The 22,272-nt window shown below is 48.3% G+C and overlaps 1 protein-coding gene across 2 annotated transcripts; it reads right to left on the reverse strand.

Moving 5' to 3' along the window:
• Nucleotides 1-434: 434 nt before the first annotated feature.
• LOC142187234 (sodium/potassium-transporting ATPase subunit beta-2-like) lies at nucleotides 435-21,895 on the reverse strand. 2 transcript variants are annotated; one of them, XM_075261494.1, is made up of 8 exons: nucleotides 21,758-21,895; nucleotides 17,677-17,805; nucleotides 8,686-8,793; nucleotides 8,391-8,596; nucleotides 4,465-4,536; nucleotides 4,354-4,380; nucleotides 1,307-1,423; nucleotides 435-808 (listed from the first exon to the last, which is right to left on the reverse strand). In XM_075261494.1, the coding sequence occupies exons 1-8, from the start codon at nucleotides 21,867-21,869 to the stop codon at nucleotides 647-649; spliced, it is 933 nt and encodes a 310-aa protein (XP_075117595.1). In that variant the 5' UTR covers nucleotides 21,870-21,895; the 3' UTR covers nucleotides 435-646. The 2 variants fall into 2 exon arrangements, with proteins under 2 accessions (XP_075117595.1, XP_075117596.1); XM_075261495.1 differs by lacking the exon at nucleotides 4,354-4,380.
• Between the last annotated feature and the right edge of the window lie 377 nt (nucleotides 21,896-22,272).

Genomic DNA, 22,272 nt, shown 5'->3' on the forward strand with positions numbered 1-22,272 from the left:
TACGGGGATGCAGAGGGCGTCTTTTTTTGCGGGGCCGGGTGTACTTGTCAGTTCCTACCATTTTGGGAATTGCTTTTGCTTTGATCACTTTTTATTCAAATTTTTATCAAAAGCAAAACTGTGAAAAAACGGGGATTTGGCACTTTTGACTTTTTTTCCTGCTACGGCGTTTACCGAACAGGAAACTATTTGTATAGATTTGTAGAGCCGGCGATTTCGGACGCGGGGAGACCTCATGTGTAGGGGTGTGACAGTATGTAACTACTTTTATATGTGTTCTAGGGGAAGGGGGGGGGGTTAATATGGCGGCACAATGAATCTGTAGCCTGAAGTCGCTTCACTGATGCTTTTTAGCAGGTATTGTAACCGAATTACAGCTGCTGTTACTGGCGTAGTCGGCGACTAAGAATCCAGGCACGGAGATTAGAAACCATAAGTGATCTTTAATGATTGAGAGATGGCGCTACATTAAATATCTTATATACACACACATTACATTATATACAGGGCAGGGGCTTATACACACAATGGAGGGGCTGCTGATGGGGATAAGAGACCAGCATGCATCCTATACAGTCAGGCCTCGGGGGCCATGGCAGTGTCTGTCAGCCAAGCATTACTGAATATGGCCATTGGGGGCGCTGGCCTAGGAGTTGATCCTCAGGGTGAAGATGACTCGCCCCTGGAACTTGTCCTGGTCATTTTGGTTGTTGATGTTTTCTGCGCTGATGCGACACTCTACAATGTGATCCACGTTACGTGTTGCGTTCAGGAACTTCACAGCCACGAATGGTTGCGTGTAGTTTTTCTGTGGTAAGAGGGAAAAAAACCAAGAAATTTACACTTGGTAATTGACACCGGCCACAGATCAGGATTGGCTGGAGGGGGCGGCAGATTGTCCTATGGATGACCTACCCAGACCACTGGCAGATCAGAGTGGGCTAGTGCCAGGTGGCAAGAGACTGGCGGGACACAGACTGGCAGAAGACGTCATCACCAAAATGGTCAAAGCAGGCCAATCTGCCAATAGTGCGATGTGTATGGGACGCCTAAGGGTGCGCTCTGGCATGACCCTCTCCGCACACCGTAGTATAATGGCTGGGGAATGGTATAAATGCTGTCGCTCCATCCGCTCTTACTATAAAGAATCCTGGTCTATACTGTGTCCAGGAATGCTATTAGTGTATCTGCCCCTACAACCTGCTGGGTAGGCTATTCCATAGTGTGACTGCTCTTACCATGTATCAGTGCCGGAATTAGATCTAGCAGGACTGAAGGGGGTCCTATAAGGCAGGAGGCCACTTACCTGAGCTCGGTTCCCGTAATATGGAAAGTACATGAGGTCGATGCTGCCCACAGCGCTCAGATTGCCCACACTTGGATAATATTGCATGGGACCCAGGAGGGAGTCGGCCTGGAAATTCTGGAAAATTAGGAGAATATAAGTGTAAGGGGAGTCCAGGCAAAAGTGCACAAAACGTCAACACGTAACCTACACATCATATATCACACACCTGTACATTATATACTATCACACACACACACACCTATACATCATATCACACACCTGTACATTATATACTATCACACACCTGTACATTATATACTATCACACACACACACCTGTACATTATATACTATCACACACCTGTACATTATATCATATCAATCACACACCTGTACATTATATACTATCACACACACACCTGTACATTATATACTATCACACACCTGTACATTATATACTATCACACACCTGTACATTATATACTATCACACACCTGTACATTATATACTATCACACACCTGTACATTATATACTATCACACACCTGTACATTATATACTATCACACACCTGTACATTATATACTATCACACACCTGTACATTATATACTATCACACACCTGTACATTATATACTATCACACACACACACCTGTACATTATATACTATCACACACCTGTACATTATATACTATCACACACACACACCTGTACATTATATACTATCACACACCTGTACATTATATACTATCACACACCTGTACATTATATACTATCACACACCTGTACATTATATACTATCACACACACACACCTGTACATTATATACTATCACACACCTGTACATTATATACTATCACACACCTGTACATTATATACTATCACACACACACACCTGTACATTATATACTATCACACACCTGTACATTATATACTATCACACACCTGTACATTATATACTATCACACACCTGTACATTATATACTATCACACACCTGTACATTATATACTATCACACACCTGTACATTATATACTATCACACACCTGTACATTATATACTATCACACACACACACCTGTACATTATATACTATCACACACACCTGTACATTATATCATCACACCTATACATTATATTTCACACACATCTGTATATTATATACTATTACACACACACCTTTACATTATATCCTATCACACACATCTGTACATTATATACTATCACACACCTATACATTATATAATATCACACACACACACACACACACACCTGTACATTATATATCACACACCTGTACATTATATCCTATCACACACACACCTATACATTATATCCTATCACACACACACCTGTACATTATATACTATCACACACCTGTACATTATATCATATCAATCACACACCTATACATTATATACTATCACACACCTGTATATTATATACTATCACACCTGTACATTATATATCACACACCTGTACATTATATCCTATCACACACACACCTATACATTATATCCTATCACACACACACCTATACATTATATACTATCACACACCTGTACATTATATCCCATCACACACCTGTACATTATATCATATCAATCACACACCTGTATATTATATACTATCACACACACACCTGTACATTATATCCCATCACACGCCTGTACATTATATCATATCACACACCTGTACATTATATCATATCACACACCTGTACATTATATACTATCACACACACCTGTACATTATATCCCATCACACGCCTGTACATTATATCATATCACACACCTGTACATTATATCCTATCACACACACACACCTATACATTATATACTATCACACACACACACACCTGTACATTATATCACATCACACACACCTGTACATTATATACTATCACACACCTGTACATTATATACTATCACACACCTGTACATTATATCCCATCACACGCCTGTACATTATATATCACACACCTGTACATTATATCATATCACACACCTGTACATTATATCCTATCACACACACACCTATACATTATATACTATCACACACACCTGTACATTATATCACATCACACACACCTGTACATTATATACTATCACACACACCTGTACATTATATCCTATCACACGCCTGTACATTATATCATATCACACGCCTGTACATTATATCATATCACACACCTGTACATTATTTCCTATCACACACACACCTATACATTATATACTATCACACACACACACACCTGTACATTATATCACATCACACACACCTGTACATTATATACTATCACACACCTGTACATTATATCCTATCACACGCCTGTACATTATATACTATCACACACCTGTACATTATATCCTATCACACGCCTGTACATTATATCCTATCACACACACACCTGTACATTATATACTATCACACACACACACACCTGTACATTATATCACATCACACACACCTGTACATTATATACTATCACACACCTGTACATTATATCCTATCACACACACACCTATACATTATATACTATCACACACACACCTGTACATTATATCCCATCACACGCCTGTACATTATATCATATCACACACCTGTACATTATATCCTATCACACACACACACCTATACATTATATACTATCACACACACACACACCTGTACATTATATCACATCACACACACCTGTACATTATATACTATCACACACCTGTACATTATATACTATCACACACCTGTACATTATATCCCATCACACGCCTGTACATTATATCATATCACACACCTGTACATTATATCCTATCACACACACACACCTATACATTATATACTATCACACACACACACACACCTGTACATCACATCACACACACCTGTACATTATATCCTATCACATAAGAGGTTTAGCAGAGAGTAAAGCGCAAGCAGCAGGTCTAGTCTGGTATTTGTGTGGCCTATAGAGGGCGGTATACAGGATTCTACCTCTTGGGGGTAGGTACAGATTCTAGGGAACTATCCAGGTATACAGGCTATAGGGTCTGCTCTATGCGCAGCCTCTTACCGTGTCATTTATCGCACTTTTTGGCCTCTGAAGACAAGAGAGAAAGATAGGCTGAGAAATGTGAGAGAAGAGACCGGAAGAGAGCGGCCGCGGCGAGCTCGGGGCACTTACCTTCCCGGCACAGGTAACCGTGACTGACGTGTTCGATATCTCCTTAACCGGAACCGGAAGGAAATTTATCACCTACAGAGACACGAACACAAGGAAATGGGAGATTGTAGTGTCTGGAGAGAAGACGCAGTGTGTGAACAGGTCACATAGACAGGACACAGTGACAGGCCAGATGGGACATATACAGAACACGTAGACTGGCGAGATGGGACATATACAGAACACGGAGACTGACGAGATGGGACATATACAGAACACGGAGACTGACGAGATGGGACATATACAGAACACGTAGACTGGCGAGATGGGACATATACAGAACACGTAGACTGGCGAGATGGGACATATACAGAACACGTAGACTGGCGAGATGGGACATATACAGAACACGTAGACTGGCGAGATGGGACATATACAGAACACGTAGACTGGCGAGATGGGACATATACAGAACACGTAGACTGGCGAGATGGGACATATACAGAACACGTAGACTGGCGAGATGGGACATATACAGAACACGTAGACTGGCGAGATGGGACATATACAGAACACGTAGACTGGCGAGATGGGACATATACAGAACACGTAGACTGGCGAGATGGGACATATACAGAACACGTAGACTGGCGAGATGGGACATATACAGAACACGGAGACTGACGAGATGGGACATATACAGAACACGGAGACTGACGAGATGGGACATATACAGAACACGTAGACTGGCGAGATGGGACATATACAGAACACGGAGACTGACGAGATGGGACATATACAGAACACGTAGACTGGCGAGATGGGACATATACAGAACACGTAGACTGGCGAGATGGGACATATACAGAACACGTAGACAGGCCAGATGGGACATATACAGAACACGTAGACAGGCGAGATGGGACATATACAGAACACGTAGACTGGCGAGATGGGACATATACAGAACACGTAGACTGGCGAGATGGGACATATACAGAACACGTAGACTGGCGAGATGGGACATATACAGAACACGTAGACAGGCCAGATGGGACATATACAGAACACGTAGACTGGCGAGATGGGACATATACAGAACACGTAGACTGGCGAGATGGGACATATACAGAACACGTAGACAGGCGAGATGGGACATATACAGAACACGTAGACTGACGAGATGGGACATATACAGAACACGTAGACAGGCGAGATGGGACATATACAGAACACGTAGACTGGCGAGATGGGACATATACAGAACACGTAGACTGGCGAGATGGGACATATACAGAACACGTAGACTGGCGAGATGGGACATATACAGAACACGTAGACTGGCGAGATGGGACATATACAGAACACGTAGACTGGCGAGATGGGACATATACAGAACACGTAGACAGGCGAGATGGGACATATACAGAACACGTAGACTGGCCAGATGGGACATATACAGAACACGTAGACTGACGAGATGGGACATATACAGAACACGTAGACTGGTGAGATGGGACATATACAGAACACGTAGACTGGCGAGATGGGACATATACAGAACACGTAGACTGACGAGATGGGACATATACAGAACACATAGACTGGCGAGATGGGACATATACAGAACACGTAGACAGGCCAGATGGGACATATACAGAACACGTAGACTGACGAGATGGTACATATACAGAACACGTAGACTGACGAGATGGTACATATACAGAACACGTAGACTGACGAGATGGGACATATACAGAACACGTAGACTGACGAGATGGGACATATACAGAACACGTAGACTGGCGAGATGGGACATATACAGAACACGTAGACTGGCGAGATGGGACATATACAGAACACGTAGACAGGCGAGATGGGACATATACAGAACACGTAGACTGGCGAGATGGGACATATGCAGAACACGTAGACTGGCGAGATGGGACATATGCAGAACACGTAGACTGGCGAGATGGGACATATACAGAACACGTAGACTGGCGAGATGGGACATATACAGAACACGTAGACTGGCGAGATGGGACATATACAGAACACGTAGACTGACGAGATGGGACATATACAGAACACGTAGACTGACGAGATGGGACATATACAGAACACTTAGACTGGCGAGATGGGACATATACAGAACACGTAGACTGGCGAGATGGGACATATACAGAACACGTAGACTGGCGAGATGGGACATATACAGAACACGTAGACTGGCGAGATGGGACATATACAGAACACGTAGACTGGTGAGATGGGACATATACAGAACACGTAGACTGGTGAGATGGGACATATACAGAACACGTAGACTGGCGAGATGGGACATATACAGAACACGTAGACTGGTGAGATGGGACATATACAGAACACGTAGACTGGCGAGATGGGACATATACAGAACACGTAGACTGGCGAGATGGGACATATACAGAACACGTAGACTGGCGAGATGGGACATATACAGAACACGTAGACTGGCGAGATGGGACATATACAGAACACGTAGACTGGCGAGATGGGACATATACAGAACACATAGACTGGTGAGATGGGACATATACAGAACACGTAGACTGGCGAGATGGGACATATACAGAACACATAGACTGGTGAGATGGGACATATACAGAACACGTAGACTGGCGAGATGGGACATATACAGAACACGTAGACTGGTGAGATGGGACATATACAGAACACGTAGACTGGCGAGATGGGACATATACAGAACACGTAGATGGGTGAGATGGGACATATACAGAACACGTAGACTGGCGAGATGGGACATATACAGAACACGTAGACTGGCGAGATGGGACATATACAGAACACGTAGACTGGCGAGATGGGACATATACAGAACACGTAGACTGGCCAGATGGGACATATACAGAACACGTAGACTGGCGAGATGGGACATATACAGAACACGTAGACTGGCGAGATGGGACATATACAGAACACGTAGACTGGCGAGATGGGACATATACAGAACACGTAGACTGGCGAGATGGGACATATACAGAACACGTAGACTGACGAGATGGGACATATACAGAACACGTAGACTGACGAGATGGGACATATACAGAACACTTAGACTGGCGAGATGGGACATATACAGAACACGTAGACTGGCGAGATGGGACATATACAGAACACGTAGACTGGCGAGATGGGACATATACAGAACACGTAGACTGGCGAGATGGGACATATACAGAACACGTAGACTGGTGAGATGGGACATATACAGAACACGTAGACTGGTGAGATGGGACATATACAGAACACGTAGACTGGCGAGATGGGACATATACAGAACACGTAGACTGGTGAGATGGGACATATACAGAACACGTAGACTGGCGAGATGGGACATATACAGAACACGTAGACTGGCGAGATGGGACATATACAGAACACGTAGACTGGCGAGATGGGACATATACAGAACACGTAGACTGGCGAGATGGGACATATACAGAACACGTAGACTGGCGAGATGGGACATATACAGAACACATAGACTGGTGAGATGGGACATATACAGAACACGTAGACTGGCGAGATGGGACATATACAGAACACATAGACTGGTGAGATGGGACATATACAGAACACGTAGACTGGTGAGATGGGACATATACAGAACACATAGACTGGTGAGATGGGACATATACAGAACACGTAGACTGGCGAGATGGGACATATACAGAACACATAGACTGGTGAGATGGGACATATACAGAACACGTAGACTGGTGAGATGGGACATATACAGAACACATAGACTGGTGAGATGGGACATATACAGAACACGTAGACTGGTGAGATGGGACATATACAGAACACGTAGATGGGTGACATGTAAGACGCTGTACACATTGTACAGATGGGTTGGTGGACTAGTCGTGACCTCTCACCTTGTTCATCTTGATCAGCACACACGGCGCTCCCGATGTATATCCATATGTGGGGTCATCGATTCCAGAACAATTTTTCAGGTTTTCCCTTAGAAACTGACAGGCTTTCTTTGGGTAATTTCGCACATCCCCCGTGTCACTTTGTGTGCTGTACGTTCCCGCGGTGCACGGGACACCCCTCTCCGCCTGCACAGTGTCGTTATAGTCTGCGGAGGTGAACCATATGTATTAGATAACCATTACATGGGGCCTCATACACAAGAACCACGTAGAGCGGGTGGAAATGTCACCTTACCGCTGAGTACTGAGTTGAGCCCGTTCACGTAATCTCGCCAGCTGCCATTCTCTGGGTTCATATTATACACTATGTCCAAGGTGGACAACTTGGGACGAATCATGAGTCCTAGTGAGAAGGTAAAAAGGTGAGAGGGATGATGGTTGGTGATTCTTTGTGCCCCTTTATCTGAACTGTACGATAATGGATCTGCCCTCAGAGACACCAACCATAGACAACTGTGCCCTCAGAGAGACCAACCATAGAGAACTGTGCCCTCAGAGCGTAACCTAGAGAACTGTGCCCTCAGAGAGACCAACCATAGACAACTGTGCCCTCCGAGATTAACCTAGAGAACTGTGCCCTCAGAGAGACCAACCATAGAGAACTGTGCCCTCAGAGACACCAACCATAGACAACTGTGCCCTCATAGAGACCAACCATAGACAACTGTGCCCTCCGAGATTAACCTAGAGAACTGTGCCCTCAGAGAGACCAACCATAGAGAACTGTGCCCTCAGAGACACCAACCATAGACAACTGTGCCCTCCGAGCTTAACCTAGAGAACTGTGCCCTCAGAGAGACCAACCATAGACAACTGTGCCCTCATAGAGACCAACCATAGACAACTGTGCCCTCCGAGATTAACCTAGAGAACTGTGCCCTCAGAGAGACCAACCATAGAGAACTGTGCCCTCAGAGAGACCAACCATAGACAACTGTGCCCTCATAGAGACCAACCATAGACAACTGTGCCCTCCGAGATTAACCTAGAGAACTGTGCCCTCAGAGAGACCAACCATAGAGAACTGTGCCCTCCGAGCTTAACCTAGAGAACTGTGCCCTCATAGAGACCAACCATAGACAACTGTGCCCTCAGAGAGACCAACCATAGACAACTGTGCCCTCCGAGATTAACCTAGAGAACTGTGCCCTCAGAGAGACCAACCATAGAGAACTGTGCCCTCAGAGACACCAACCATAGACAACTGTGCCCTCCGAGCTTAACCTAGAGAACTGTGCACTCAGAGAGACCAACCATAGACAACTGTGCCCTCATAGAGACCAACCATAGAGAACTGTGCCCTCAGAGAGACCAACCATAGACAACTGTGCCCTCCGAGCTTAACCTAGAGAACTGTGCCCTCCGAGAGACCAACCATAGACAACTGAGCCCTCATAGAGACCAACCATAGACAACTGTGCCCTCCGAGATTAACCTAGAGAACTGTGCCCTCCGAGAGACCAACCATAGAGAACTGTGCCCTCAGAGAGACCAACCATAGAGAACTGTGCCCTCAGAGAGACCAACCATAGACAACTGTGCCCTCCGAGATTAACCTAGAGAACTGTGCCCTCAGAGAGACCAACCATAGAGAACTGTGCCCTCAGAGACACCAACCATAGACAACTGTGCCCTCCGAGCTTAACCTAGAGAACTGTGCCCTCAGAGAGACCAACCATAGACAACTGTGCCCTCATAGAGACCAACCATAGAGAACTGTGCCCTCAGAGAGACCAACCATAGACAACTGTGCCCTCCGAGCTTAACCTAGAGAACTGTGCCCTCCGAGAGACCAACCATAGACAACTGAGCCCTCATAGAGACCAACCATAGACAACTGTGCCCTCCGAGATTAACCTAGAGAACTGTGCCCTCCGAGAGACCAACCATAGAGAACTGTGCCCTCAGAGAGACCAACCATAGAGAACTGTGCCCTCAGAGAGACCAACCATAGACAACTGTGCCCTCCGAGCTTAACCTAGAGAACTGTGCCCTCAGAGAGACCAACCATAGACAACTGAGCCCTCATAGAGACCAACCATAGACAACTGTGCCCTCCGAGATTAACCTAGAGAACTGTGCCCTCCGAGAGACCAACCATAGAGAACTGTGCCCTCAGAGAGACCAACCATAGACAACTGTGCCCTCCGAGCTTAACCTAGAGAACTGTGCCCTCGGAGAGACCAACCATAGACAACTGTGCCCTCAGAGAGACCAACCATAGAGAACTGTGCCCTCAGAGACACCAACCATAGACAGCTGTGCCCTCCGAGCTTAACCTAGAGAACTGTGCCCTCCGAGAGACCAACCATAGACAACTGAGCCCTCATAGAGACCAACCATAGACAACTGTGCCCTCCGAGATTAACCTAGAGAACTGTGCCCTCAGAGAGACCAACCATAGACAACTGTGCCCTCCGAGAGACCAACCATAGACAACTGTGCCCTCAGAGAGACCAACCATAGACAACTGTGCCCTCAGAGAGACCAACGATAGAGAACTGTGCCCTCCGAGAGACCAACCATAGAGAACTGCGCCCTCAGAGAGACCAACCATAGACAACTGTGCCCTCCGAGATTAACCTAGAGAAATGTGCCCTCAGAGAGACCAACCATAGAGAACTGTGCCCTCAGAGAGACCAACCATAGACAACTGTGCCCTCCGAGATTAACCTAGAGAACTGTGCCCTCAGAGAGACCAACCATAGAGAACTGTGCCCTCCGAGAGACCAACCATAGAGAACTGTGCCCCCATAGAGGGTAACCTAGAGAACTGTGCCCTCAGAGAGAGTAACCTAGAGAACTGTGCCCCCATAGAGAGTAACCTAGAGAACTGTGCCCTCAGAGAGACCAACCATAGACAACTGTGCCCTCCGAGAGACCAACCATAGACAACTGTGCCCTCAGAGAGACCAACCATAGACAACTGTGCCCTCAGAGAGACCAACCATAGAGAACTGTGCCCTCCGAGAGACCAACCATAGAGAACTGCGCCCTCAGAGAGACCAACCATAGACAACTGTGCCCTCCGAGATTAACCTAGAGAACTGTGCCCTTAGAGAGACCAACCATAGAGAACTGTGCCCTCCAAGAGACCAACCATAGACAACTGTGCCCTCCGAGATTAACCTAGAGAACTGTGCCCTCAGAGAGACCAACCATAGAGAACTGTGCCCTCCGAGAGACCAACCATAGAGAACTGTGCCCCCATAGAGAGTAACCTAGAGAACTGTGCCCTCAGAGAGACCGACCATAGACAACTGTGCCCTCAGAGAGACCAACCATAGACAACTGTGCCCTCCGAGATTAACCTAGAGAACTGTGCCCTCAGAGAGACCAACCATAGAGAACTGTGCCCCCATAGAGAGTAACCTAGAGAACTGTGCCCTCAGAGAGACCAACCATAGAGAACTGTGCCCCCATAGAGAGTAACCTAGAGAACTGTGCCCTCAGAGAGACCAACCATAGACAACTGTGCCCTCAGAGAGAGTAACCTAGAGAACTGTGCCCTCAGAGAGAGTAACCTAGCAAACTGTGCCCTCCGAGCTTAACCTAGAGAACTGTGCCCCCATAGAGGGTAACCTAGAGAACTGTGCCCTCAGAGAGACCAACCATAGACAACTGTGCCCTCAGAGAGACCGACCATAGAGAACTGTGCCCCCATAGAGGGTAACCTAGAGAACTGTGCCCTCAGACAGACCAACCATAGACAACTGTGCCCTCCGAGATTAACTTAGAGAACTGTGCCCTCAGAGAGACCAACCATAGAGAACTGTGCCCTCCAAGATTAACCTAGAGAACTGTGCCCTCAGAGAGACCAACCATAGAGAACTGTGCTCTCCGAGCTTAACCTAGAGAACTGCGCCCTCAGAGATTAACCTAGAGAACTGTGCCCTCAGAGAGACCAACCATAGACAACTGTGCCCCCATAGAGAGTAACCTAGAGAACTGTGCCCTCATAGAGAGTAACCTAGAGAACTGTGCCCTCAGAGAGACCAACCATAGACAACTGTACCCTCCGAGCTTAACCTAGAGAACTGTGCCCTCAGAGAGACCAACCATAGACAACTGTGCCCTCCGAGCTTAACCTAGAGAACTGTGCCCTCAGAGACACCAACCATAGAGAACTGTGCCCTCAGAGAGACCAACCATAGAGAACTGTGCCCTCAGAGCGTAACCTAGAGAACTCTGCCCTCAGAGAGACCAACCATAGAAAACTGTGCCCTCCAAGATTAACCTAGAGAACTGTGCCCTCAGAGACACCAACCATAGAGAACTGTGCCCCCATAGATAGTAACCTAGAGATCTGTGCCCTCAGAGAGACCAACCATAGACAACTGTGCCCTCCAAGCTTAACCTAGAGAACTGTGCCCTCAGAGAGACCAACCATAGAGAACTGTGCCCTCAGAGAGACCAACCATAGACAACTGTGCCCTCAGAGAGACCAACCATAGACAACTGTGCCCTCCGAGCTTAACCTAGAGAACTGTGCCCTCAGAGAGACCAACCATAGAGAACTGTGCCCCCATAGAGAGTAACCTAGAGAACTGTGCCCTCAGAGAGACCAACCATAGACAACTGTGCCCTCAGAGAGACCAACCATAGAGAACTGAGCCCCCATAGAGAGTAACCTAGAGAACTGTGCCCTCAGAGACACCAACCATAGACAACTGTGCCCTCCGAGAGTAACCTAGAGAACTGTGCCCTCAGAGACACCAACCATAGAGAACTGAGCCCCCATAGAGAGTAACCTAGAGAACTGAGCCCTCAGAGAGACCAACCATAGACAACTGAGCCCTCATAGAGAGACCAACCATAGACAACTGAGCCCTCATAGAGAGACCAACCATAGAGAACTGTGCCCTCAGAGACACCAACCATAGAAAACTGTGCCCTCCAAGATTAACCTAGAGAATTGTGCCCTCAGAGAGACCAACCATAGAGAACTGTGCCCTCAGAGACACCAACCATAGAAAACTGTGCCCTCCAAGATTAACCTAGAGAATTGTGCCCTCAGAGAGACCAACCATAGAGAACTGTGCCCTCAGAGACACCAACCATAGAGAACTGTGTCTTCAGAGAGACCAACCATAGAGAACTGAGCCCCCATAGAGAGTAACCTAGAGAACTGTGCCCTCAGAGAGACCAACCATAGAGAATTGTGCCCTCAGAGAGACCAACCATAGACAACTGAGCCCTCATAGAGAGACCAACTATAGAGAACTGTGCCCTCAGAGAGACCGACCATAGAGAACAGTGCCCTCAGAGAGACCAACCATAGAGAACTGTGCCCTCAGAGACACCAACCATAGAAAACTGTGCCCTCCAAGATTAACCTAGAGAACTGTGCCCTCAGAGAGACCAACCATAGAGAATTGTGCCCTCAGAGAGACCAACCATAGAGAACTGTGCCCTCAGAGAGACCAACCATAGAGAACTGTGCCCTCACAGACACCAACCATAGAAAACTGTGCCCTCCAAGATTAACCCAGAGAACTGTGCCCTCAGAGAGTAACTCAGAGAACTGTGCCCTCAGAGACACCAACCATAGAGAACAGTGCCCCCATAGAGAGTAACCTAGAGAACTGTGCCCTCAGAGAGTAACCTAGAGAACTGTGCCCCCATAGAGAGTAACCTAGAGAACAGTGCCCCCATAGAGAGTAACCTAGAGAACTGTGCCCTCAGAGAGTAACCTAGAGAACTGTGCCCCCATAGAGAGTAACCTAGAGATCTGTGCCCTCAGAGAGTAACCTAGAGAACTGTGCCCCATAGAGAGTAACCTAGAGATCTGTGCCTCAGAGAGTAACCTAGAGAACTGTGCCCCCATAGAGAGTAACCTAGAGATCTGTGCCCTCAGAGAGTAACCTAGAGAACTGTGCCCCATAGAGAGTAACCTAGAGATCTGTGCCTCAGAGAGTAACCTAGAGAACTGTGCCCTCAGAGAGACCAACCATAGAGAACTGTGCCCTCAGAGCGTAACCTAGAGAACTGTGCCCTCAGAGAGACCAACCATAGAAAACTGTGCCCCCATAGATAGTAACCTAGAGATCTGTGCCCTCAGAGACACCAACCATAGAGAACTGTGCCCTCAGAGACACCAACCATAGACAACTGTGCCCTCAGAGAGACCAACCATAGAGAACTGTGCCCTCAGAGCGTAACCTAGAGAACTGTGCCCTCAGAGAGACCAACCATAGAAAACTGTGCCCTCCAAGATTAACCTAGAGAACTGTGCCCTCAGAGACACCAACCATAGAGAACTGTGCCCCCATAGATAGTAACCTAGAGATCTGTGCCCTCAGAGAGACCAACCATAGACAACTGTGCCCTCCGAGCTTAACCTAGAGAACTGTGCCCTCAGAGACACCATCCATAGAGAACTGTGCCCTCAGAGAGACCAACCATAGAGAACTGTGCCCTCAGAGAGTAACCCAGAGAACTGTGCCTTCAGAGAGACCAACCATAGAGAACTGAGCCCCCATAGAGAGTAACCTAGAGATCTGTGCCCTCAGAGAGACCAACCATAGACAACTGTGCCCTCCAAGATTAACCTACAGAACTGTGCCCTCAGAGAGACCAACCATAGAGAACAGTGCCCTCAGAGACACCAACCACAGAGAACTGTGCCCTCAGAGAGTAACCTAGAGATCTTTGCCCCCAGAGAGACCAACCATAGACAACTGAGCCCTCCGAGATTAACCTAGAGAACTGAGCCCCCATAGAGAGTAACCTAGAGATCTTTGCCCCCAGAGAGACCAACCATAGACAACTGAGCCCTCCGAGATTAACCTAGAGAACTGAGCCCCCATAGAGAGTAACCTAGAGATCTTTGCCCTCAAAGAGACCAACCATAGACAACTGTGCCCTCCGAGAGTAACCTAGAGAACTGAGCCCCCATAGAGAGTAACCTAGAGATCTTTGCCCCCAGAGAGACCAACCATAGACAACTGAGCCCTCCGAGATTAACCTAGAAAACTGTGCCCTCAAAGAGACCAACCATAGACAACTGTGCCCTCAGAGAGACCAACCATAGAGAACTGAGCCCCCATAGAGAGTAACCTAGAGAACTGTGCCCTCAGAGAGACCAACCATAGAGAACTGTGGCCTCAGAGAGACCAACCATAGAGAACTGTGCCCTCAGAGAGTAACCTAGAGATCTTTGCCCCCAGAGAGACCAACCATAGACAACTGAGCCCTCCGAGATTAACCTAGAGAACTGTGCCCTCAAAGAGACCAACCATAGACAACTGTGCCCTCCGAGAGTAACCTAGAGAACTGAGCCCCCATAGAGAGTAACCTAGAGATCTTTGCCCCCAGAGAGACCAACCATAGACAACTGAGCCCTCCGAGATTAACCTAGAAAACTGTGCCCTCAAAGAGACCAACCATAGACAACTGTGCCCTCAGAGAGACCAACCATAGAGAACTGAGCCCCCATAGAGAGTAACCTAGAGAACTGTGCCCTCAGAGAGACCAACCATAGAGAACTGTGGCCTCAGAGAGACCAACCATAGAGAACTGTGCCCTCAGAGACACCAACCATAGAGAACTGTGCCCTCAGAGAGTAACCTAGAGATCTTTGCCCCCAGAGAGACCAACCATAGACAACTGAGCCCTCCGAGATTAACCTAGAGAACTGTGCCCTCAGAGAGACCAACCATAGACAACTGAGCCCTCATAGAGAGTAACCTAGAGAACTGTGCCCTCAGAGACACCAACCATAGAGAACTGAGCCCTCAGAGAGGCCAACCATAGAGAACTCTGTCCTCAGAGAGACTATCCATAGAGAAGTGTGCCCCCATAGAGAGTAACCTAGAGAACTGTGCCCTCAGAGACACCGACCATAGAGAACTGAGCCCTCAGAGAGACCGACCATAGAGAACAGTGCCCTCAGAGAGGCCAACCATAGAGAACTGTGCCCTCATAGAGAGTAACCTAGAGAACTGTGCCCTCAGAGAGACCAACCATAGAGAACTGAGCCCTCAGAGAGACCGACCATAGAGAACAGTGCCCTCAGAGAGGCCAACCATAGAGAACTGTGCCCTCATAGAGAGTAACCTAGAGAACTGTGCCCTCAGAGAGACCAACCATAGAGAACTGTGCCCTCAGAGAGGCCAATCATAGAGAACTGAGCCCTCATAGAGAGACCAACCTTAGAGAACTGAGCCCTCAGATAGACCAACCATAGAGAACTGTGGCCTCAGAGAGACCAACCATAGAGAACTGTGCCCTCATAGAGAGTAACCTAGAGAACTGTGCCCTCAGAGAGACCAACCATAGAGAACTGTGCCCTCAGAGAGGCCAATCATAGAGAACTGAGCCCTCATAGAGAGACCAACCTTAGAGAACTGAGCCCTCAGATAGACCAACCATAGAGAACTGTGCCCTCAGAGAGACCAACCATAGAGAACTGAGCCCTCAGAGAGGCCAACCATAGACAACTGAGCCCTCAGAGACACCAACCATAGAGAACTGAGCCCTCATAGAGAGACCAACCATAGAGAACTGAGCCCTCAGAGAGGCCAACCATAGAGAACTGTGCCCTCAGAGACACCAACCATAGAGAACTGTGCCATCAGGGAGACCAACCATAGAGAACTGAGCCCTCAGAGACACCAACCATAGAGAACTGTGCCATCAGGGAGACCAACCATAGAGAACTGAGCCCTCAGAGACACCAACCATAGAGAACTGAGCCCTTATAGAGAGTAACCTAGAGAACTGCGCCCTCAGAGAGACCAACCATAGAGAACTGAGCCCTCAGAGACACCAACCATAGAGAACTGTGCCCTCAGAGAGACCAACCATAGAGAACTGAGCCCTCAGAGACACCAACCATAGAGAACTGAGCCCTCATAGAAAGACCAACCAGAGAACTGAGCACTCAGAGAGACCAACCATAGAGAACTGAGCCCTCATAGAGAGACCAACCAGAGAACTGAGCCCTCAGAGACACCAACCATAGAGAACTGAGCCCTCAGAGAGACCAACCATAGAGAACTGAGCCCTCAGAGACACCAACCATAGAGAACTGAGCCCTCATAGAGAGACCAACCAGAGAACTGAGCCCTCAGAGACACCAACCATACAGAACTGAGCCCTCAGAGAGACCAACCATAGAGAACTGTGCCCTCATAGAGAGACTATGTACATCTATCCAGCTGCAGAAATGGCCAGCTCCAGGCCCCCTCCCCCAACTCCTGTAGTGACAGTATCAGGAGCCTACCTGGATTCCCGAGTCGATCGGAGTATTTCGGATTATATTCATCAATAGTTTGTAGCATCACCCACATACTGAGTGAGAAGACGGCCGTCAGGAAGGCATAAAAGACTACGTAGAAGAGTAGGATCAGCGCTGCAGGATAGAAAGGGTTAAAGGTATTAGTACAGTTACCATTGGATATGTTCATAGGAAAGAGTAGCTATGGGATTCTACCGCCCCACACCACTCCTGATGGGCACCAAGACCTTGGCACTACTGGTAGAAGAGCATTGGGACTCATTTAATGGGTGTGAGATGTCCCCTCCAGGATGCCACCCCCACGATGATCACTTCCATCCATCAGTACTGGTCTGAGGCAGAAACATGGAGCAGATGAAACGTCACTGCGCAAACTCAGCCAAATCTAGGAGACTTCAGTAACATTGGCTGCGCTCATTGGGATAAGTCATGGTGACCCTGGACAGGATCCATATGGAGGCCACCGACCTATTCCACCCTTCATACATGGAGGACATGACTGGAGCAGAGAACATGTGGAAACCAAATCTTATTATTGCTCCTTAACCCTTACTGTGATAAGACCGCCAGGACCCGGCCGAGGGCAGTGTCCCTTTAAATAGGATTAAGAGGCTGCTGAGCATGTGGAGGTCTGGCGTGTGATCCTGGAGAGAGCGCGACATCTGCTGCTGCATGTAATCACCTCAATCCCACTAATCTCAACTACACTCCATATTATACCCCATCCGTCCCCAACCCAGAGAGATACCAGCAAACACACACAGAGGGGGCACTTACCATGACTACTTTGGGGGTACGTTGCATACCAGTACATTACCACACAGTAGAAGCACCTTACCGACACTACACCCATCATACCTGCACCTCACCCCCCACTACACCCATCATACCTGCACCTCATCCCCCACTACACCCATCATACCTGCACCTCACCCCCCACTACACCCATCATACCTGCACCTCACCCCCCACTACACCCATCATACCTGCACCTTACCGACACTACACACATCATACTTGCACCTCACCCCCCACTACAGCCATCATACCTGCACCTTACCGACACTACACCCATCATACCTGCACCTCACCCCCCACTACACCCATCATACCTGCACCTTACCGACACTACACATATCATACTTGCACCTCACCCCCCACTACAGCCATCATACCTGCACCTCACCCCCCACTACACCCATCATACCTGCACCTCATCCCCCACTACACCCATCATACCTGCACCTCACCCCCCACTACACCCATCATACCTGCACCTCACCCCCCACTACACCCATCATACCTGCACCTTACCGACACTACACACATCATACTTGCACCTCACCCCCCACTACAGCCATCATACCTGCACCTTACCGACACTACACCCATCATACCTGCACCTCACCCCCCACTACACCCATCATACCTGCACCTTACCGACACTACACACATCATACTTGCACCTCACCCCCCACTACAGCCATCATACCTGCACCTTACCGACACTACACCTATCATACCTGCACCTCACCCCCCACTACACCCATCATACCTGCACCTTACCGACACTACACCCATCATACCTGCACCTTACCGACACTACACCCATCATACCTGCACCTCACCCCCCACTACACCCATCATACCTGCACCTTACCCCCCACTACACCCATCATACCTGCACCTTACCGACACTACACCCATCATACCTGCACCTCACCCCCCACTACACCCATCATACCTGCACCTTACCGACACTACACCCATCATACCTGCACCTCACCCCCCACTACACCCATCATACCTGCACCTTACCGACACTACACCCATCATACCTGCACCTCACCCCCCACTACACCCATCATACCTGCACCTTACCCCCCACTACACCCATCATACCTGCACCTTACCCCCCACTACACCCATCATACCTGCACCTTACCGACACTACACCCATCATACCTGCACCTTACCGACACTACACCCATCATACCTGCACCTTACCGACACTACACCCATCATACCTGCACCTCACCCCCCACTACACCCATCATACCTGCACCTCACCCCCCACTACACCCATCATACCTGCACCTTACCGACACTACACCCATCATACCTGCACCTTACCGACACTACACCCATCATACCTGCACCTTACCGACACTACACCCATCATACCTGCACCTCACCCCCCACTACACCCATCATACCTGCACCTTACCCCCCACTACACCCATCATACCTGCACCTTACCCCCCACTACACCCATCATACCTGCACCTTACCGACACTACACCCATCATACCTGCACCTCACCCCCCACTACACCCATCATACCTGCACCTTACCCCCCACTACACCCATCATACCTGCACCTTACCGACACTACACCCATCATACCTGCACCTCACCCCCCACTACACCCATCATACCTGCACCTTACCGACACTACACCCATCATACCTGCACCTTACCGACACTACACCCATCATACCTGCACCTTACCGACACTACACCCATCATACCTGCACCTTACCGACACTACACCCATCATACCTGCACCTTACCGACACTACACCCATCATGCCTGCACCTCACCCCCCACTACACCCATCATACCTGCACCTTACCGACACTACACCCATCATACCTGCACCTTACCGACACTATACCCATCATACCTGCACCTTACCGACACTACACCCATCATACCTGCACCTTACCGACACTACACCCATCATGCCTGCACCTCACCCCCCACTACACCCATCATACCTGCACCTTACCGACACTACACCCATCATACCTGCACCTTACCCCCCACTACACCCATCATACCTGCACCTTACCGACACTACACCCATCATACCTGCACCTCACCCCCCACTACACCCATCATACCTGCACCTTACCGACACTACACCCATCATACCTGCACCTTACCGACACTACACCCATCATACCTGCACCTTACCGACACTACACCCATCATACCTGCACCTTACCGACACTACACCCATCATGCCTGCACCTCACCCCCCACTACACCCATCATACCTGCACCTTACCGACACTACACCCATCATACCTGCACCTTACCCCCCACTACACCCATCATACCTGCACCTTACCGACACTACACCCATCATACCTGCACCTCACCCCCCACTACACCCATCATACCTGCACCTTACCGACACTACACCCATCATACCTGCACCTTACCGACACTACACCCATCATACCTGCACCTTACCGACACTACACCCATCATACCTGCACCTTACCGACACTACACCCATCATACCTGCACCTTACCGACACTACACCCATCATACCTGCACCTTACCCCCCACTACACCCATCATACCTGCACCTCACCCCCCACTACACCCATCATACCTGCACCTTACCGACACTACACCCATCATACCTGCACCTTACCGACACTACACCCATCATACCTGCACCTTACCGACACTACACCCATCATACCTGCACCTTACCGACACTACACCCATCATACCTGCACCTTACCGACACTACACCCATCATGCCTGCACCTCACCCCCCACTACACCCATCATACCTGCACCTTACCGACACTACACCCATCATACCTGCACCTTACCCCCCACTACACCCATCATACCTGCACCTTACCGACACTACACCCATCATACCTGCACCTTACCCCCCACTACACCCATCATACCTGCACCTTACCGACACTACACCCATCATACCTGCACCTTACCGACACTACACCCATCATACCTGCACCTTACCGACACTACACCCATCATACCTGCACCTTACCGACACTACACCCATCATACCTGCACCTTACCGACACTACACCCATCATACCTGCACCTTACCCCCCACTACACCCATCATACCTGCACCTTACCGACACTACACCCATCATACCTGCACCTTACCGACACTACACCCATCATACCTGCACCTTACCGACACTACACCCATCATACCTGCACCTCACCCCCCACTACACCCATTATATCTCTTTACAGCACATGCACCATTGCCCCCTTACCCCAGCTGGTGGCATTCCGGCCCATGAACTCCCGAGTCTGTGGATTCCAGATAAATTGCTTCCATTCTTCCATCATCTGACCACAGGACTTCTTCTGGGTGAGGGTGGCCATTGTCCTGATCTGCTTATGTCCAGACTCTCAGATCACTAAGCCTCAGATGTAGAGCAGCCAAGTATTTATATGCTCATTGACTCCGCCCCTCATGAATAATAATCATCTTATCCCTCCCCTCATGAATAATAATCAGCTTCCTCCTCCCCAGATCATTCCAGATTGCTACAATGTAACAAGAAGATACAGTGAGACGTATCACACAGGATAGGATTAGATACATCTCAGCAGTATCACACAGGATAGGATTAGATACACAGCTCAGTATACAGTATCACAAAGGATAGGATTAGATACAGCTCAGTATACAGTATCACACAGGATAGGATTAGATACACAGCTCAGTATACAGTATCACACAGGATAGGATTAGATACACGGCTCAGTATACAGTATCACACAG

Source organism: Leptodactylus fuscus, unplaced genomic scaffold (genome assembly GCF_031893055.1).
Source record: "Leptodactylus fuscus isolate aLepFus1 unplaced genomic scaffold, aLepFus1.hap2 HAP2_SCAFFOLD_149, whole genome shotgun sequence".
Lineage (NCBI taxonomy): Eukaryota > Metazoa > Chordata > Amphibia > Anura > Leptodactylidae > Leptodactylus > Leptodactylus fuscus.